General features: G+C 33.9%; 1 protein-coding gene across 1 annotated transcript; it reads left to right on the top strand.

Moving 5' to 3' along the window:
- Nucleotides 1-434: 434 nt before the first annotated feature.
- On the top strand, nucleotides 435-6,423 carry LOC131062386 (large ribosomal subunit protein eL24). The gene is made up of 5 exons (XM_057996020.2): nucleotides 435-591; nucleotides 5,243-5,318; nucleotides 5,575-5,676; nucleotides 5,758-5,906; nucleotides 6,051-6,423. The coding sequence occupies exons 1-5, from the start codon at nucleotides 581-583 to the stop codon at nucleotides 6,199-6,201; spliced, it is 489 nt and encodes a 162-aa protein (XP_057852003.1). The 5' UTR covers nucleotides 435-580; the 3' UTR covers nucleotides 6,202-6,423.
- Nucleotides 6,424-17,183: the final 10,760 nt, after the last annotated feature.

A 17,183-nucleotide genomic window follows, 5' to 3' on the forward strand; every position in this document is an offset into this window, starting at 1 on the left:
CTAAGGTACATTTATGTTGAGATCATCCATAACCCCAAATTCAAATTTTCACACATAATATAATTTAATTCTAATAAATTTTAGATAAAATAGAATCCAACTATGATACAAATTTTTAATTCTAATTATTTTTCTAATACTTTACAATAAAAACTATTTTATTGATTCCTATCTTATAAACAATATATGTAATATTTAATAAATTCCACACATTTTATATCATTTTTCATATAATTATGAAAAAGTTATCTCTACCCAACAAAAATAAAATAAAATAATTCATTCTGTGATATATATATATATATTTTTAATCACCATGCCCATCTCCAGCTAAAATTTCATGATAACCCTACCAAGAGAAAGCCTAACGTTACTACCGTTAGATTGACAAATCAACGGACGGTCAGATTCATCTCTAAACTCGTTCCCAAAATCAGTGAAATCTTAGAAACCCTAGTTCTATATGTAATATACTGTCTCCCAAATTGGTCTTTGGTTAGGGCTCAGTTTTTTGAGTTGGAGCAGGCAGGGGAGGTAGTGGGAGCAGCGGTAGGAGCAGAGGGAGAGTCGATCAGGTGCCATGGTGCTCAAGTAAGTTTCTTGAAGATGCTCATCTTGGTTTATTCAAAAATAAAATGATACAGAATATCAATGGTCGCGTTAAGGAATATTATTAGTTGTTGTCCGATTTGCATTTTGTTGGCTACCCAAAACAAACGATTAGGTTTCAGCTCTGTGAATTTCTCTTGCTGTTTCATATCGGTAAAATGATTTTATTAGGGCTTCTTTTCAAATTTCATCTTATAATTGTTTTAGATTGGGAGAGATAGATAGATCCATGTAAATAAAAGATACATTTCAGTGTTGAGGACAATTTTGTTCAATGGCAACTGGAAAGTTGAATTTCTTGTTCTTCGAAGCCTGTCAAATCTGTCATTTGTCAAATTTTTATCAAATACCCACGAGTCTAAGGTTTTAGCTATTAAGTTTTATGTAAAAAATCTAGGGTAGTCTTTTAGCGGGTTTAGGGTTTATCATTTTTATGCGTGAAAGTATATCTGATAGGATTTAGTGTGATTGGGAGCTGAAATACGAAGATTGTGCACCCCGCTGCCCACCAGGCTTAGTGATTTATCATAGTCAGATAAAGAAGAAAATAGGAAACCTGCTAGGTATGATGTGCACCCCGCTTCCCACCAGGCTTAGTGATTTATACGTCAAAGATATTGGTCTTATATATCTGAGATGGAGTTCTATCTTGCTCAGATTGTAGGTGCACATCGGTGGTTGATATTTTAGTACAATGCGCATTTAAAGATTTACTATTTTTTAGGTTTATTTAATGTACAGATAATTAAGACAACTTATTAACTTTGTACAGTTTCAAATGGATCTGGATTATATTCCATTATTTATCTCTGCGGTCGGTGCAGAGGTGTGCTACCAGCTTTTGCTCCAGGGATTTAGCTTCCTCTTGGGATGGGCTCGTGCAACCTTAAGAAATTCCTAGGTGCCTTAGCGGGGTTCAAATTAAAAGCTGCCAGATAAATTGGCAACTGTACAGATTATTAAGACAACTTATTAACTTTGTACAGTTTCAAGTGGATCTGGATTATATTCCATTATTTATCTCTGCCCATGGTGCAGAGGTGTGCTACCAGCTTTTGCTCCAGGGATTTAGCTTCTTCTTGGGATGGGCTCGTGCAACCTTAAGAAATTCCTAGGTGCCTTAGCAGGGTTCAAATTTAAAGCTGCCAGATAAATTGGCAAGACCAGACTTGGCTTTCTGAGGAAAATGAATTTGGGGTGATGGAAAGTTATTGGTAGGTTGAGTAGCTCTTTTGTATTGTTACCATGTTTTTAGTAACAACATTCATTGAACTGTTTATACTTATATAAGTAATCATACGGATGTCTTTTAGATATTAATCCAATCTGCATTAGACTAGTTAAGATCAAATTTAATCACTACTCTAGGTACTTGTTAAAGAAGTGTGTTTTTCTTTGTGAAAGAGGTGTTAGTGTTTGTAGCTAGGTCGGATCCCTTCTAGGGCCGACCTAGTACACTTATCTCGGTTATGTGGCCTGCCGGCCTTAGAAGGCATTAATGATTCAATGTTAGGCCCTAATTGGGCGTCATATGTTACTTGTGATTAAATGTAATTTGTAACCACTCATGTGTAGCTTGTAATCAGTCGAGACCTATATGGATGTAACTTGTAAATTATAGGTCTGATCCTTCTTGGCATCAAAAGTTAACAAGGCTGACCTAAGACCGATTAGAAAGCATTGTCACATACATATACAAGTTGGCTTGTGATCATTTCATCACTCATTCAGCAAGATCATCTATTCACTCAGCGAATTCAGCGAATTACTTCCTAGTGTAAGTGAATTCATTAGTAATCAGCGAATCACCCTTCAAGGTGAGTGAACTATCCTTCAAGGTGAGCGAACTATCTTTCTAAGACAGCGAACTACTTTGCAGTGGCAGCAAATCTCCTATCAAGTGCAGTGAATCATCTAACAGGGACGGCAAACAGTTGATAATGTCTGCAATTCACCTTATAGTGACAGCGAACTCCCCTGTGACAGCGAATGTCTTGTGTATTGCAGATAAGTTTATCATTTGTGTGTTCGCCTCAACTTGCAGACTTAATACTACTGTGCACAGTTTGCTGGTTCTAAATGCTTCAAGTGCTGAAGCCAAATTGTAAAGATACTTATTGATTATTGCATAATAAGATCTGAGATTTATAGCTGGGGTTTTCACCTCCAAGAGGGAGGTTTTCCCAGGGTATATTAGCGTTCTTTGTGTGTTTAATTTGATTATCTTTTATTGTTATCTATATTTCTACAATCTGATCTAAAATCAACAAGAGGTGTTAATGCTTTTGACCTGGAGAAATGAACCATTGAGGTCACAAATGGGGGACCATATCACCAAAACAAGCACTTAATAACACTTAAATGGGGCTTGAACCTTGGTTGCAAGAACAGCAATGCCACATTTAAACCATCAGGCTATTCCAATACTGGCCATGAAATAAGTGATTTTGTTAGTTTTTAGTGATCTGACTGAATGTAATTAAACTGAAATTGAAAATGCAACACATTAACAGTACCAAAACAACACAAGAACAACACAACAGTACCCAGGGAAGAATTCCCTCTTGGAGGAAAAACTCAACAACAAGATTCAGATCAGATTATATTAATGTCAAGGGATAGCCAAGTACAAATTCGCCCACTTAGGACATGAATAAACTGACTTATCTGAATCTTGAATTCAGATCCAAATTTGACTTGTCCTTCAATCTGATGATAATCGGCACCCTTGACTGGATTCACACAACTAGAATGAATTCACTATTCTCCAAGGTGAGTTTGCTGACCCCAGAGTATAATGGCAGGCCCTCAATGTATGTTTGCTGTATCTTGAATTGCTTGCAGATCAGATCGCTAGATTGGATGAATGCATAATTGTGTTCAGAATGGATTACATCGCTTTGTTTATATAGGAGATACAAGTAACTTATTTGCCTTAGTTGGCTATAATAAACTTAGCGCCAAAATACAATAAATTCAAATTCTGTTTACAAGTTACATGAATAGGTCATGACCTATCATGTCATCACAAGTTGCATGTTGCCTTAGCACGCTGCACCCAAATAGGACCAGTCTCATATTGTAATCACTTTAAGTTATTAAATTTTAATTGCCACTAGGGAACATTAAAATTTACATTAAAATTTAATCAAGTATAATCCGAACTGGCTATTTATTTTCAACAGATTTACCTTATCATATGTTGGCTCCATTACACCATGCCAATGTAGAATAGGTAAATTGGTGATTAGTTTTTGTCTTGACAAGAACAATCTTATTCCATAATAAATTCTTATTCAAAGTTGAGGAAAGCTTGAAATTTCAGTTAAGTCGAAGATGGTTGAAATGTTACACATTAATGTGAATAATAAAAAATATGCATTTGAGGTCATTGCATGATTAGATTATGCAAGTCATTAAAATCTATTAACCAAATGAGGAGCACTCTTATGGAACGAACCAAGAGAAGGCAGATGAGCATTGAAGTCTGAAAGGTTTGGCAGAGCTTGGTTACCAGATAGTATGTTTCTCACAAGAGTGGACATAATTTCAATCTAATGTTGGAATTGCATGTGTAATGAGTGCTAAGAAGCAACTACAAGGTTCTGCATACACAGAATTTTAAATTTTTTTTAGTAATACCTGCCTGAATTTTTGCAAACTGTACAATTTATTTAGAGTATGTGTTGATATTGGAAACTGTAAAACTGGTATATCTGTGATGTAACCTGGAAGATCCTCTCTGTGTAGCCACATGAACATTTCTTATAAATGCTTCAGTCAGGCGAACAAGGAATGTCTAATTCACCACTTCTGAATGTTTTTCTATGTAAAACATGTTAGATGTACACAATTGGAATGGTTATGATTTGTATTACCATCATGTTTTTTAATTTTTCAAAATAGATCCGAGCGCTTGCTGGGATTGAGAGTGTCTTTGTTAAATATTCAGAGTTCAGAGATGATTTGGTTTGTTTTTACTTGGTTTAGCGTGGTCTTGTAGTTGTGGTGCTGTCCCAGGAAATTATAACACCTCTAAAATTATATAAGTCATTTTAGATCTCATTTTTTTGTGATAGATTTTTTGTAACTGTGCCTGTCAATACATAGTTGAGAGGCATACTTCATGTTTGGCAAGAAAGCGTATTAGATTGGTATGGACTGCTATCATTAGATAAATCCAGTTTTAGTATGTTGGACTTGTAGTGTAATTTTTCTTTGAGGTGATGTTTTGATGGTTGAATGGTTGGCTTAATATCTACAAGATGATGTATTTTTTGAATGTTTTTGTATATATATTTTGTATTCAGTTTGCTCTTTATTCATTATAACTATGACTATTTTTGATGTACATTGCAATTTTGTTACATGGATACTTGATACTTTCTGCAAATAAACATACAATATACTGTTCTTTTTTGTACTACATGCAAATTTTATTAACTGGTTGGTGGGATCTCTATGTTTTGGTAAAGCATTCTATTTTCATGTTTAGTTAGTTTTGTAGTTCTTGCACATAAGTCTCCACTTTCCTGTCATTTTTCGTGTCTAATCATTATGTTATTTCATAGTTAACAATCTTCATCTTTAGCATATGTTCTTGGTAAACAATCATTATCTTTAATATTTGCAGAACAGAAATTTGCCGTTTCAGCGGCTCGAGGATTTACCCTGGGAAAGGCATCAGATTTGTGCGCTCAGATTCACAGGTATGTTGAGATATTCAATTCTTGTATTTTAATACATTATTTTAAAGAATCTGAATATTTCTTTATAGATTGTGTTTATAATTTAAAATCAGGCATCTTAAGCACCACTGAAACAATCAAAAACTTTAGAAGGGACCTTGTTCTACATATTGAAATTTGGACCAAATCATAATAATAAATGTATGTGTTTTTATATGTTGTTTAAATTGGTATTGCATTTCAGTAAACCTAATCTGTTTTATCTGTAAATTCACAGGTTTTTCTATTCATGAATTCTAAGTGCAAACGATATTTCCACAACCGTTTGAAGCCATCCAAGTTAACCTGGACGGCAATGTATAGAAAGCAGCATAAGAAGGTGATTGCTTATTATTGCACTACAACCTGAATCATTTAGCATATTACTATTGCCCACTCATATTGTTCTGGTTATTACCAGGATACTCATGCTGAACTTGTCAAGAAGACAAGACGCAAGAATACCAAGCCCTATTCAAGGTCTATTGTGGGTGCTTCTTTGGAAGTTATCCAGAAGAAGAGGTCTGAGAAGACAGAAGTAAGGGCTGCCGCTCGTGAAGCTGCTTTGAGGTATAGTCTCTTCCACCGACAGGTTCTGTGACATTTTTGAGAATGTTTCTTCCTGAATATCTTTTATGTGATCATAGAGAGCCCTTTTGATTCCTTCCTTGAAAGCCATATTACTGACTATATTTTTGACTGCAAAAATTTCAGAGAAATTAAAGAAAGAATAAAGAAGACCAAAGATGAGAAGAAAGCTAAAAAGGCCGAGAATGTTTCAAAGTCTCAGAAGACACAAACCAAGCAGCCCAAGGCTGCAATGCCGAAAGGTCCTAAACTTGGTGGTGGAGGTGGAAAGCGGTGAAGACAAAGTTGTAACTTCTAGTTATTTCTTGGAGAAGTAATTGTTGCAGTAGTTTTGTTATTTTGCCAAACCGGTTACATTTTTAAATGATTTTGAGAATTTATTTTGAAAATCCATTTCTTTCTGATTTTCAAGTTTAGAAGGTGATATTCAAACCAATCTATCTTTTTGTCTCGTGGATTTTAATTACAAGATAAATTAAATTGACGAGTATTTTTATTGTGTTGTGCTTGGCACTCTTATTTTTGGCCTATCTGCTATTAATTGAAAAGACAAAACAATTCCTAGTTTATCTCCAAGGTATGATTTTAAGGTAAGCATTGCATTATAAGTTTTGAATATCTGTTCACTTTTTAATATGATGAGAAAGGGAAGAATTATATGATAGTGGAGATGCACAGAGATTCACATACCTTAAAATACACATTTGTATATTTGCAGCGTTCTGTTCGCAGATTCCATCACAATCAAAATCCCTTTTTTGGACACCTCTTAGTTAATAATTTAATGCAAGGAACTTTCACACAGTTAGAAATAATTCTGAAAATCCCTGCATTATAGAGGCAACATGTTAGTTTTCTGTATCTCTGAAGTAATCAACATTTTTGAGGCCATTTTCCACTGAATTTCAGCATGGTTTGGCTCAGCATCTTTCTGTTAGTGATAAAAAGTCTTTTAAATAATGTTTTATGACAATTTAATTATGGTTAATCCTGTTTTTGTGAGAGAATTTTGGTCTTTGTTCAATTCACTTTATTGCCGTATTTAGATGCCATAAGCTTATTGTTGGTTTCCATCACATGCTCAAGCCGTCATTGTGTCACCCACCAGGCTGCCGTGTTCTTATTTAAACGAGTACGAGTTTGCACTCTATTCATTGGCATCAAATGTGTCACGTCATTCAACTTTAAGAATGCATTGCAGTAGCTCTGCCATTTCATATAGAATGTCACTTTTCAGGCAGTCTGCAAAGACTCAAAGGAGACATTACAGTAGAACCTGTGTGTGACATGGCTCAAGAATCTTGAACACTACAGTTTAGCTGTATGTGGGTAGTGTTAGATTTCTCTCATTTTCCAAATACCCAACAGCTGAAATATTTTATTTTTATGAAATGCAGGTCTCAAAGTTCAGCTGTTTTATGTTCTTTTAAATTTACGTTGAATTGACATTTTCTCTTTAGGAAAACAAAGATTGTATGTGGTTAACCTTTTTGGTTTTTGTAGCTGAATTGTCCTGTTAAAATGTCTCTGTTTTAGCATTTCTACATGGCGTGTTCAAACAATAGATTGGCTTTTTTAGCAACTTAATTGTCTTGTTTTTGTTTAAGCGACACACATTACGTGCTTGCTGCAATTTTTTTCAGAACAGCTACAAACATCCATGTGACTATTGCCTGCAAAACAAATTTATGATTGCATGAATGATGTGGAGCTGGTTCATTCGTGGTCATTGCAAACAAACATGGCATCCTAAGGAGAGTACATTACCAAATGAATGTGGTTAGATTTTGATGTTGAGAGTAATTTTTTGTGGACAGTGATATGACTAGTCTTTAATTGACAAGAGATTTATGCGTTTATCTCTATTTGGGAATTTCGAAGCTCATAATTTACGATGTACTACAAATGGCCAATGCATCAGTGTAACGTTCCTTCTTAGGGCTCTGCTAAACATTAGAGTGTTCCCTTGGGCTCTTTATTATTTTAAATGCTAGTTTTTTCTAAGTTATTTAGTAATTTGTAGTAGTTGTAATATAATTATTATTAGGATTGAAATGTTTTACGATATGTTAAGATATATCAAAATAGGTGTTGTAATCAAGTGAAAATTATAAAGGAAATAATGAACCTAATAAATAGGATAATAAATTAATATCAAAATCTGATATAATTCAAAATAATTATAATATTTATTTAAATTAGTTGATTTCATAATGCAATTTTCACTCTTATTGTGCACTCCAAGATAAATCTCAATTGGACTTGTACCCTGAGTTAGCATATATTCTAAGCACCCCATCTTCAATGTTTACGGACCGTCAAATGACCTTGTCCTTTCCAAATCTTCACATAAATCATTAAGAGTTTTTTTTAATATATTTATATATACTTTTTTTGAACAGGGTTCAAAAAAAATATTTTGTAATTTTTTTGGGTGGGTTTTCAAGAACAATTTTACGTGTCAATCGATAGCTCATGATATGTTTAGATTAGAGCTTAAAACTATTAATAATTAAGAATGTAGCATTATCGATTGAGAATGTGTCTATTCTCACATCTATAATTTTTAATGGTTTAATTTTAATTACAAGTAGGTTCCACAGAAATACTATAAGAAATTAAACTAACAATTAAATTACGAGAGAGTTGACAATAAAAAAATACTAGAGCTAACACAATGGAGATATGGAATAACAATTCGTCACGCCCCTAACTTAGCTAGCAGCCTCTATTGATAGTGATGGTAGCTATTTGCAAAGAAAAGGGCCTGACTAGGGCATAAAGGAAGGGCCCCAAGGTGTCATACCTGAACAAAGCCAAGGCAAAAAAAATCATAGGGCATTTACAGAAACGGGAAATTACAAAATTGCTAAAAATAAAGAAAAAAACTCCCTCCAATGATTTTGATATAAATTCTGAAAAAAGAAATACAAGGACAAGAAACAACCTCATGCCTCTAATGTTGTGATAAACTTGGAAATAGCGCAAATGCTTAGCAATAGCAACCAAATATTATTGTTGATAAGAACTAATCATAGTTACAATCATTGCAATCAGGATTTATGAATTTTATATTTTATTATCAAGATAATAAAACGAGCAGTGTATGAAGATGTGTGGAGATGACTTTAATACATTTTAATTAATAATTTACTAAATGTTAGAATAACAACCTTCTCCTTTAAGTTTCTTTTAGTTTTGAGTAGCCTTGTTATTGTTATTCATAAGTTAAAATATTGATGATCACATTCTCAAAACATATTATTTACATGAATGATAAAAGAAAGTGCCTTGGGAAATTTAGATAGAGATGTCAATCAAGGTTAGTATCATTAAAAGAAACTACTTTCTAGAGATGTCAATCATGGTTGCATCACGAATAGTTATTTTAATAAACTTTGTGATATTTCAAGGATTTATTATTACCAATAAAATAGTGGAGGGTAAGTTAAAATACCAAATGATGCGGTTAAGGATGTATTTGGATATTTAGGTGTTGATAATGTGAGTAAGTGGGATGGCTTCAAAACGCTTGATGAAATATTTCGTGGTAGTTATAATGAACTTGTGGTCATTGGAGGATAAGGGATTAATCTTTCCGATGTTGATTCTCCATAATGTAAACAAAGTATGAGATGTTGTAATGAGCTAAAAAGCTTGTGATTGCACATGAATAATGTCCTAATGCTTCTAACATGCATTTGATTCTATTACAGGCAAGTAGTATCATGTAATAGCTTCTTGGCAAGGACCATATCATTGGTATGAGCACCATGTATTAATTTTAGATAAGACTGTTAAATATAGATAGCAATGAAAAACCCAACAATTAATCTCAGAGCTTATTATGCAATAATCAATAAGTATCTTTACAAGTCTACTTCAACACTTGAAGCACTTAGAAGAGCAATATATGCATAGTAGAGTGATGATATCCAAACTAGGGCACAACATGACAATTGACTTATCTGCTATAAGCACCATTCGTTGATAATGGAGAGGTTTTGTTGCCCTTGAATGAAGTCGTTGTGCTTGAAGATGATCAGTGCTCCTAAAAGGTAGTTTGTTGTCCTTGGAAGTTGATTCACTATCCTTAGAAGTATTTGCTGACCTTGGGTGATAGTTCGTTGATCATTGCTGAAGGAGATTGTTGAATGAAGAATGTATTCACTGATTGTGTGTTATGCATGATTGAGACTTGTATATATATGTGCGTCTTAGCCACCTTATTTGACTTAGGTCGACTTGCAAGAGGAGCAATAAATTTCAATAAAATGCTTTAAGTTTGGCACCCAATATATCTTTCAATACAATTTATATTTAATGCACATAAATTGTGACTAAGGCCGATAGGCCAATTAGTCACTTACAAGTGCTAGGTCGGCCCTATAAGGGATCCGACCTAGCTACAACATCAACACCATGTACCATTATGGACTAATTGAGGCACCAGGTTAGCTTGATATACATTAAGACATCTAAGTGAGGTACCATCGTAGCTCCTATGGCAGAGAATGTCACCAAGAAGGGTGAAATGAGAGGTGCATTGAACAAGGGATGAATGAGGGATTTTCATTGAGTAGAGGATAAGTTGGGTGGGATGGTTTAATTTTGAAGATGGGAATAAATGTCACTATCTCACGGGGGTAATCATAGGGAGGTAATGGAAGTTTCTGCATCAATTTATTACACCTAGTTGGAATTAGAATTTTTGTCTCTCTTACTAGGGATGGTGCTAAGGTCTATGATCTTTGAGTTTTTGATTTATTGATATGTTTCACTAATTTAGAATTTTTATTTTGTAGGATTAGTAGAATTTTCAAGACAAAACTTTAACTATTTACTAATAGAGTGTAGGAAGACAACTATTGAGCTTGAATCCTTATTGCATGTGGTGTAAGAGGAATGCCTAACAATGATTCCTTCCATCAACTCAAAATCAAGAGGAGCTATTTGAACACATTTGGTGCAAAAAGGAACCCTGTTGAATATTTGTTGTCATTGATGTCAAAGGTGTGTTGTCCTTGATGTCAAAGGAGTGTCAGTTGCGCTGGTCAATTTTGTCATTAATGCAATGACATCTAGAAGTCCGAAGAATGCATAATATAGTCATGCCATATCACAACATTTTGAGTTGCTGAAGTATAAGTGGCTAGCTATGGTGATGGGATCAATTTAGGAATGTATTATCATATTGCATCTATTCATGTTGGTGGAAGTGATTGAAAGTATAATCTAGAATGTATGAGCTAAGTTACCCAAACAATGAGCTTTCTTGGGTAACATGTTATGATTTACATTTCTTCATGGTTGTGAATTATGTCCTATGGTTTGAAAGGAGATTATCATAAACCATAATTTCTAGAGTTGATGTTTAGTAGAGAGAAATCTTGAGTGATAGAAGGGTCATTATGCTAGGATGTTTAGTGGACTGAAATCTTGAAGTGATAGAAAAGTCATTATGCTAGTTAATTAATCAAGTCACTACTCCGTTTTTATGCAAATGAGGCTTGTAGCTTGTTCTAACTGGAGGTAGCATGTGGATGGCCAATGGGACTAGATAGGGCTACATTGGGAACCACATAGCATGTTCTTTCTTTTGGAGTAATGTGTGGGTTATTGGACCTAACCTATTACACACACACACACACACACACACACACACACACACACAGACACACACAGACACAGACACAGACACAGACACAGACACAGACACACACACACACACACACACACACACACACACACACACACACACACACACACACACACACACACACACACACACACACACACACACTCAAGTCACACACACACACACACACACACACACACACACACACACACACACTCAAGTCACTACTCCGTTTTTATGCAAATGAGGCTTGTAGCTTGTTCTAACTGGAGGTAGCATGTGGATGGCCAATGGGACTAGATAGGGCTACATTGGGAACCACATAGCATGTTCTTTCTTTTGGAGTAATGTGTGGGTTGTTGGACCTAACCTATCACTCACACACACACACACACACACACACACACACACACACACACACACACACACACACACACGCACACGCACACGCACACGCACACGCACACGCACACGCACACACACACACACGCACACCCACGCACCCACGCACACACACGTCCTAGGTAGTTGTACTTGTCGGAATGCTATACAATTAGGGCTTCGATGTAGGGCTTCGATGCAAATATCAAAATGATTGATGTATAGTCGAATGCAATGTAATTTGAGTTGCATTTTGATCATTGTATGAATTCATCAGAAGATCATATGCAATATGAGAGAGTGTTTAAAGGTTGATCAAATCAAGCACAAGATGAATTTTTAGTCTTCAAGGTGCAAAATTCATATCTTTGTATTATGTATTATGGTAGGACTAGTGTCTTAACCATTGAATTGGTGCTCATATCATTGTGTTGGGGATCAATGTCTCTAGTAGATTGGTTCTTCCAAATACAATCGAGGATTGATGTCTCTGGTAGGTTGGTGCCTACTTCATGTTGTAAGTGATTCATTATCTTTTCGCGTTGGATTTGGGTAGTAGATCCAAGCAACTATTCTCATCACAGAGTTTTTTCCATCTTGGGTTTCCACATATATCTTGTGTTCTTTGTGTGGATGTGAGTTTTTATGAGTTGTTTAATTGTTACATCATTATGGAGATTTATATAATTTGTTGCATTGATATTTAAAGTTTATGTCTAGAGAAGATACTTATGGAAATTAATGTTTAATTAAGTTTGAGATTGGGATATATTGATTCACCCCCCGCCCCCCCCTTATGTATATTGTATGCCCTTCAATTAGTATTAGAGCCAATTTCCTTGGAAGAAGGTTAACAACTTGAGGTAGAACGAGATGACACACTTGGTTGTTCAAGAAAGTTTTGTTTCATGCCTGAATGTCATGAATGTATTAAGCAAATTAGCAAATAGGAATGAATCACCAATTCTCAACTAATTAGCAAACAAACAAACATAATAAATGAAAATCAATACGAAATAAGAAATGAATTCAAATAAGAACTCCCTCATTCTCCATCTTTGCTTCCATTGTGCTTCTCCAATTTGAGTGGTTGGTGGCTCTCAAGGATTGCACCAATTTTCTACATACAAATGTTTTGAAGACTCTGATTTTGTGATTCTAAAATTGCTAGATTGAAATGATGAAAATAGGTTGAATTTATAGATTTTCAACACAAAGGGGGTGAGAAATAGAACTCAAGTGTTGATTGGGAGACAACTGAAATTGATTGATCAGTGAACTCAATTGATTGATTTGTTAACTCATTTGATTGAGTAGTCAACTAGATTGATTGAAGAGTGAACTGAATAGATGGATTAGTCAACTCACTTGATTGATTAGTGAACTGAATAGATTGGGGAGATGACTAAATTGATTGATTAGAAGATTGAATTGATTTTGAGTTAAAAAGAATGATTGACGAGTTAACTAATTTGATCAATCAGTTCTGATTTTAGCATGTGTTGTAGGAATTTGAAATTGAATTTGATTTTCATTTTCAATTTGGATTTGATTTTGATAATTCAAATGCTAAAATGCAAATGAAATTAACTAAAATTCAGATTTGGGGAAAATGTGAATTTGGAAATATGAAATTAGATGAAATGAAGTGAAAATGGAATTTGGGAGAAAAGAAATGAAATGAAATTGGATGAAATTAATTGAAATTGTCATTTGGGGAATTGAAAGAGTAAGTTAATTAATTTAAACTTAGGAAAGAGAATTAATTAAATAATAGATTATTTAACTAAGGAAAGTATCGTAATTAATTAAATAATTAATATTTAATTAATAGTTGAGATATGGTTAACTGATTAAAATGATTTGAGAATATAAATAAAATAATTAGAAGTGCTGAAAGGTGATGATTAGAAGAAATAGTTAATTTAATCAAATAATTAAAGAATTACTTAATTAAATAGACGAATAATTAGTGTAGAATCAATGAGACATTTTTTAGGTCTCTATATTTGCCCCTCTTTGAGACAATGTTGAAACGGCGTTGTTTTAAAGAAAACGAAAAAATTTCTGCCCTAGTATGCCTCGGTGATACGAGGGTATAATGCCCCCTTGAGAGATTGTTTGTGCATTGAAGGCATGAATGATCTCTCGAAAGAAGAAGAATGTTAGATAAACAATTAATTTATGACATGAATGAATTTGATTGAGAAAAGAAATGGTTAGAATGATTTGTAGATTGATTGATAGGATTGATTTGATAAAGATAAAGTCTGGTTTCAGGAAGGACCCATCCTGTATAAGACAAAAATGATCAAAACATCTTGATTCAGGAAGGATACATCCTGTATAAGACAAATGATAGGTCAAAAACTTTTGGTTTCAGGAAGGATACATCCTATATAAGACCGATCTTTCTGGTTTCAGGAAGGATACATCCTGCATAAGACAAATGGTAGGTCAGAAACTTCTGGTTTCAGGAAGGATACATATTGTACAAGACAAAGATAGATAAAAATTGGATGAATGATAAAATATGATGAAGGTGAGGAATAATTGATCGATAGATAGAATAGTTGATATGAGAAAATGTTAGAATTATAGATAAAAAGATTGAAATTAAGTGATGAGAGAGATCATGTTAGATGAAAGAATGATTGGAAAGAATGATCAAGTAGAAAAATGCTTGATGAGAGAATGATATGAAAAGACAATCAACATGATGAGATTAGAAAAATGAAATGATATGATTGATGATGAATAGTCTTCTTGTCTTTATTCATAGTGCAATACATTTTCATCATTGAGCCTTATTATGTAACAATGAAGCTTTGTACACCACGGTATAACGAACCAAGATGCATAGATATCTCATTGCAAAGAAACAAACACATAGCAGACAAGGAATGAACCCTCCATTCTGGAAATTATGCTAGGGGTCGAGGTATGTGTGGCATTCACAAGCTGAATGCTCCTATCACAGACACCCACTAGACCGATTGCCCCAGAACTTCATCGGTTCAAACCACAAACAACAAACAAAGAAAATGATCATGCCCATCATGACTCCTCTAGTCACTTTTGGACATCCTTGAGTAGCTAAAACCAATGATCTTCGCCAATTTGATAAAAGGAGTCAACCAAAAATAGACAAAACTCAACAGTTAGATTGACTGTGCCTTTGCTTTGATATGTTTGATGTGATTTTGATAATGTATGGTTTCAGAAGTTTTGGGCCTCGTATAAGACTGACCTATCTCGTTTTGAGTGTACTGATTCTGTTTAAGACAAGATGTTGATCACGTTGATAGTTTGATAGTGATTTAATAGATTAGACACTTGATTAGTTTGATTGCAGTTGTTTTGACAAGATAGTTGTATCCTTTGTTTAACTTCGTACGAAGCGTTTGCTGGATAGCTGCTAGGATATTTGATTCTTGCGAGACATGTTATTGCAAATTTTTTATGTTTTTTGATTTTTTAGTTTGTTTTTAAGAGATTTTCGATGTTTAGGGTTTTTTTTCAATATCGTTTTTTGATTTTTTTTGGACTTTTTCAGGATCATTTTTGAATGTTTTGGTTGATTTTGTGGGTCGATATTGATTGTTTTTTGGAGTGGATTTTGGAGTTTTTCTGTATGTTTAGGATTTTTTTAGAATCAATTTTTTGAATGTTTAGAATTTTTTCAAATCAATTATTTGAATGTTTAGAATTTTTTCAGAATCAATTTTTTGAATGTTTAAAATTTTTTCAGGACTTTTATCTGAATGTTTTGATTGATTTTGTATTTTTTTATGTTTATGGTATTTTCTCAATTATCATTTTGATTTTTTTGGATTTTTTCAGGATCGTTTATTTGATGTTTAGGATTTTTTTAGTATCATTTTAGATTGCTTTTGGATTTTTTCAGTTATGGTTCAGATTTTTTTGGATTTTTTCAATTATCGTTTTTTTTAATTTTATTTTTATTTTTTTTCAGGATCATTCTTGAATGTTTTGGTATTTTTTTAGTTATGCCCCCAAGTATGCAGACCTATGATGATAACATGATGAGGGGACAATGAATTTTCAATATGAATTATGCTAATGCAGGATGCATGACAAAAATGTAGTTCCTATTCGACCAAGGATGAGTGTGTGTATCTTTCATTCTGAAATGCACTAATTGGATAAAAGGAGTAAAGCATTTCAAAGATAGGAGTTCAATCCATTCTAAAAAAGACTTTGACCATCCAACTTAACACACTATGCAACCAAGATTTATGAATGGAGGCACAAAAAACTTCTCCATCAATTCTTGAAACTTTGATCTTCTTTTGCCCATGTGTGTGCAATTGTGTTTATTCTGACTCTTATAACCATCAAAGACCCTTGGAATCCTATGTGGCTAGCTACGTGAGTTATTCTGACTTCAAAAGCATCCTAGATAGAGCCTTGCTACTAGCAAGCTTTTAGGGCTCCGACGAGGTTATGCAATATAATCTCCCCAACATTGCTTCATTACCAATAGGCGTCCATAGCCCTGATGGAGTTAGTTGCATGTTCCCATAGTCAAACTTTTTTTTGTCGCACTTGTATGTGTGATATTTCAGTGATATATCATTTTTTGTTTTGTTTTGCCGTAAGATTGACATAACACCTTTTTCTTTTATTTTATTGCCTTGACTTGTAAGTAATGAAACCTATTTGGGTATGACAATTTCAACAATATTGGGTTTTTCACTAGCCACATGACCAACTAGGTATCTGTAATGACTTGGAGCTTTTGATTAATGTGTGAGATATAGCAATTGATAGATTTTGGGTAACAAGACTTGATAGTGAAACTTCTACCCAACCAAGGATAAAACTTAATCACAATGTGACGTTGAAGATGAATGACTAAAGGCCTCCTAAAGACTTCATGAACAAGTATTTAGGAAATGAGACAACCTTTGTTCCTTTTAGTGCAAACAAGTGAATAACTCAGACAATCATCATGTGTTTATTGATGCAACTATATGAGAAATCAATAATGATATGCAAGAAACTATGATGCACTATGAAACAAAAATATGCAATGTAGTAAAGAAATATGCAAATGTAGTACTGAAAATTGAAATGAACCCACCCTTAGATGTAATATCTTTTTAAGTGTATGTTGTTATTGAGTTGGTATGAACTTTGTGTAGATAAGTCATTGATCTTTGTTTGAAGAGTTGGATGAACCTATCTTTTTCAATAGGATATGCGGCTGGGAGTCT

This window comes from Cryptomeria japonica, chromosome 7 (assembly GCF_030272615.1).
Source record: "Cryptomeria japonica chromosome 7, Sugi_1.0, whole genome shotgun sequence".
Lineage (NCBI taxonomy): Eukaryota > Viridiplantae > Streptophyta > Pinopsida > Cupressales > Cupressaceae > Cryptomeria > Cryptomeria japonica.

Bases quoted from the DNA above. Each gene is read 5' to 3' on its own strand.
- LOC131062386 (XM_057996020.2), top strand. The intron at 5,319-5,574 runs GTATGTTGAGAT...GTAAATTCACAG, and splicing joins TTGTGCGCTCAGATTCACAG to GTTTTTCTATTCATGAATTC. The intron at 5,907-6,050 runs GTATAGTCTCTT...CAAAAATTTCAG, and splicing joins GCTCGTGAAGCTGCTTTGAG to AGAAATTAAAGAAAGAATAA.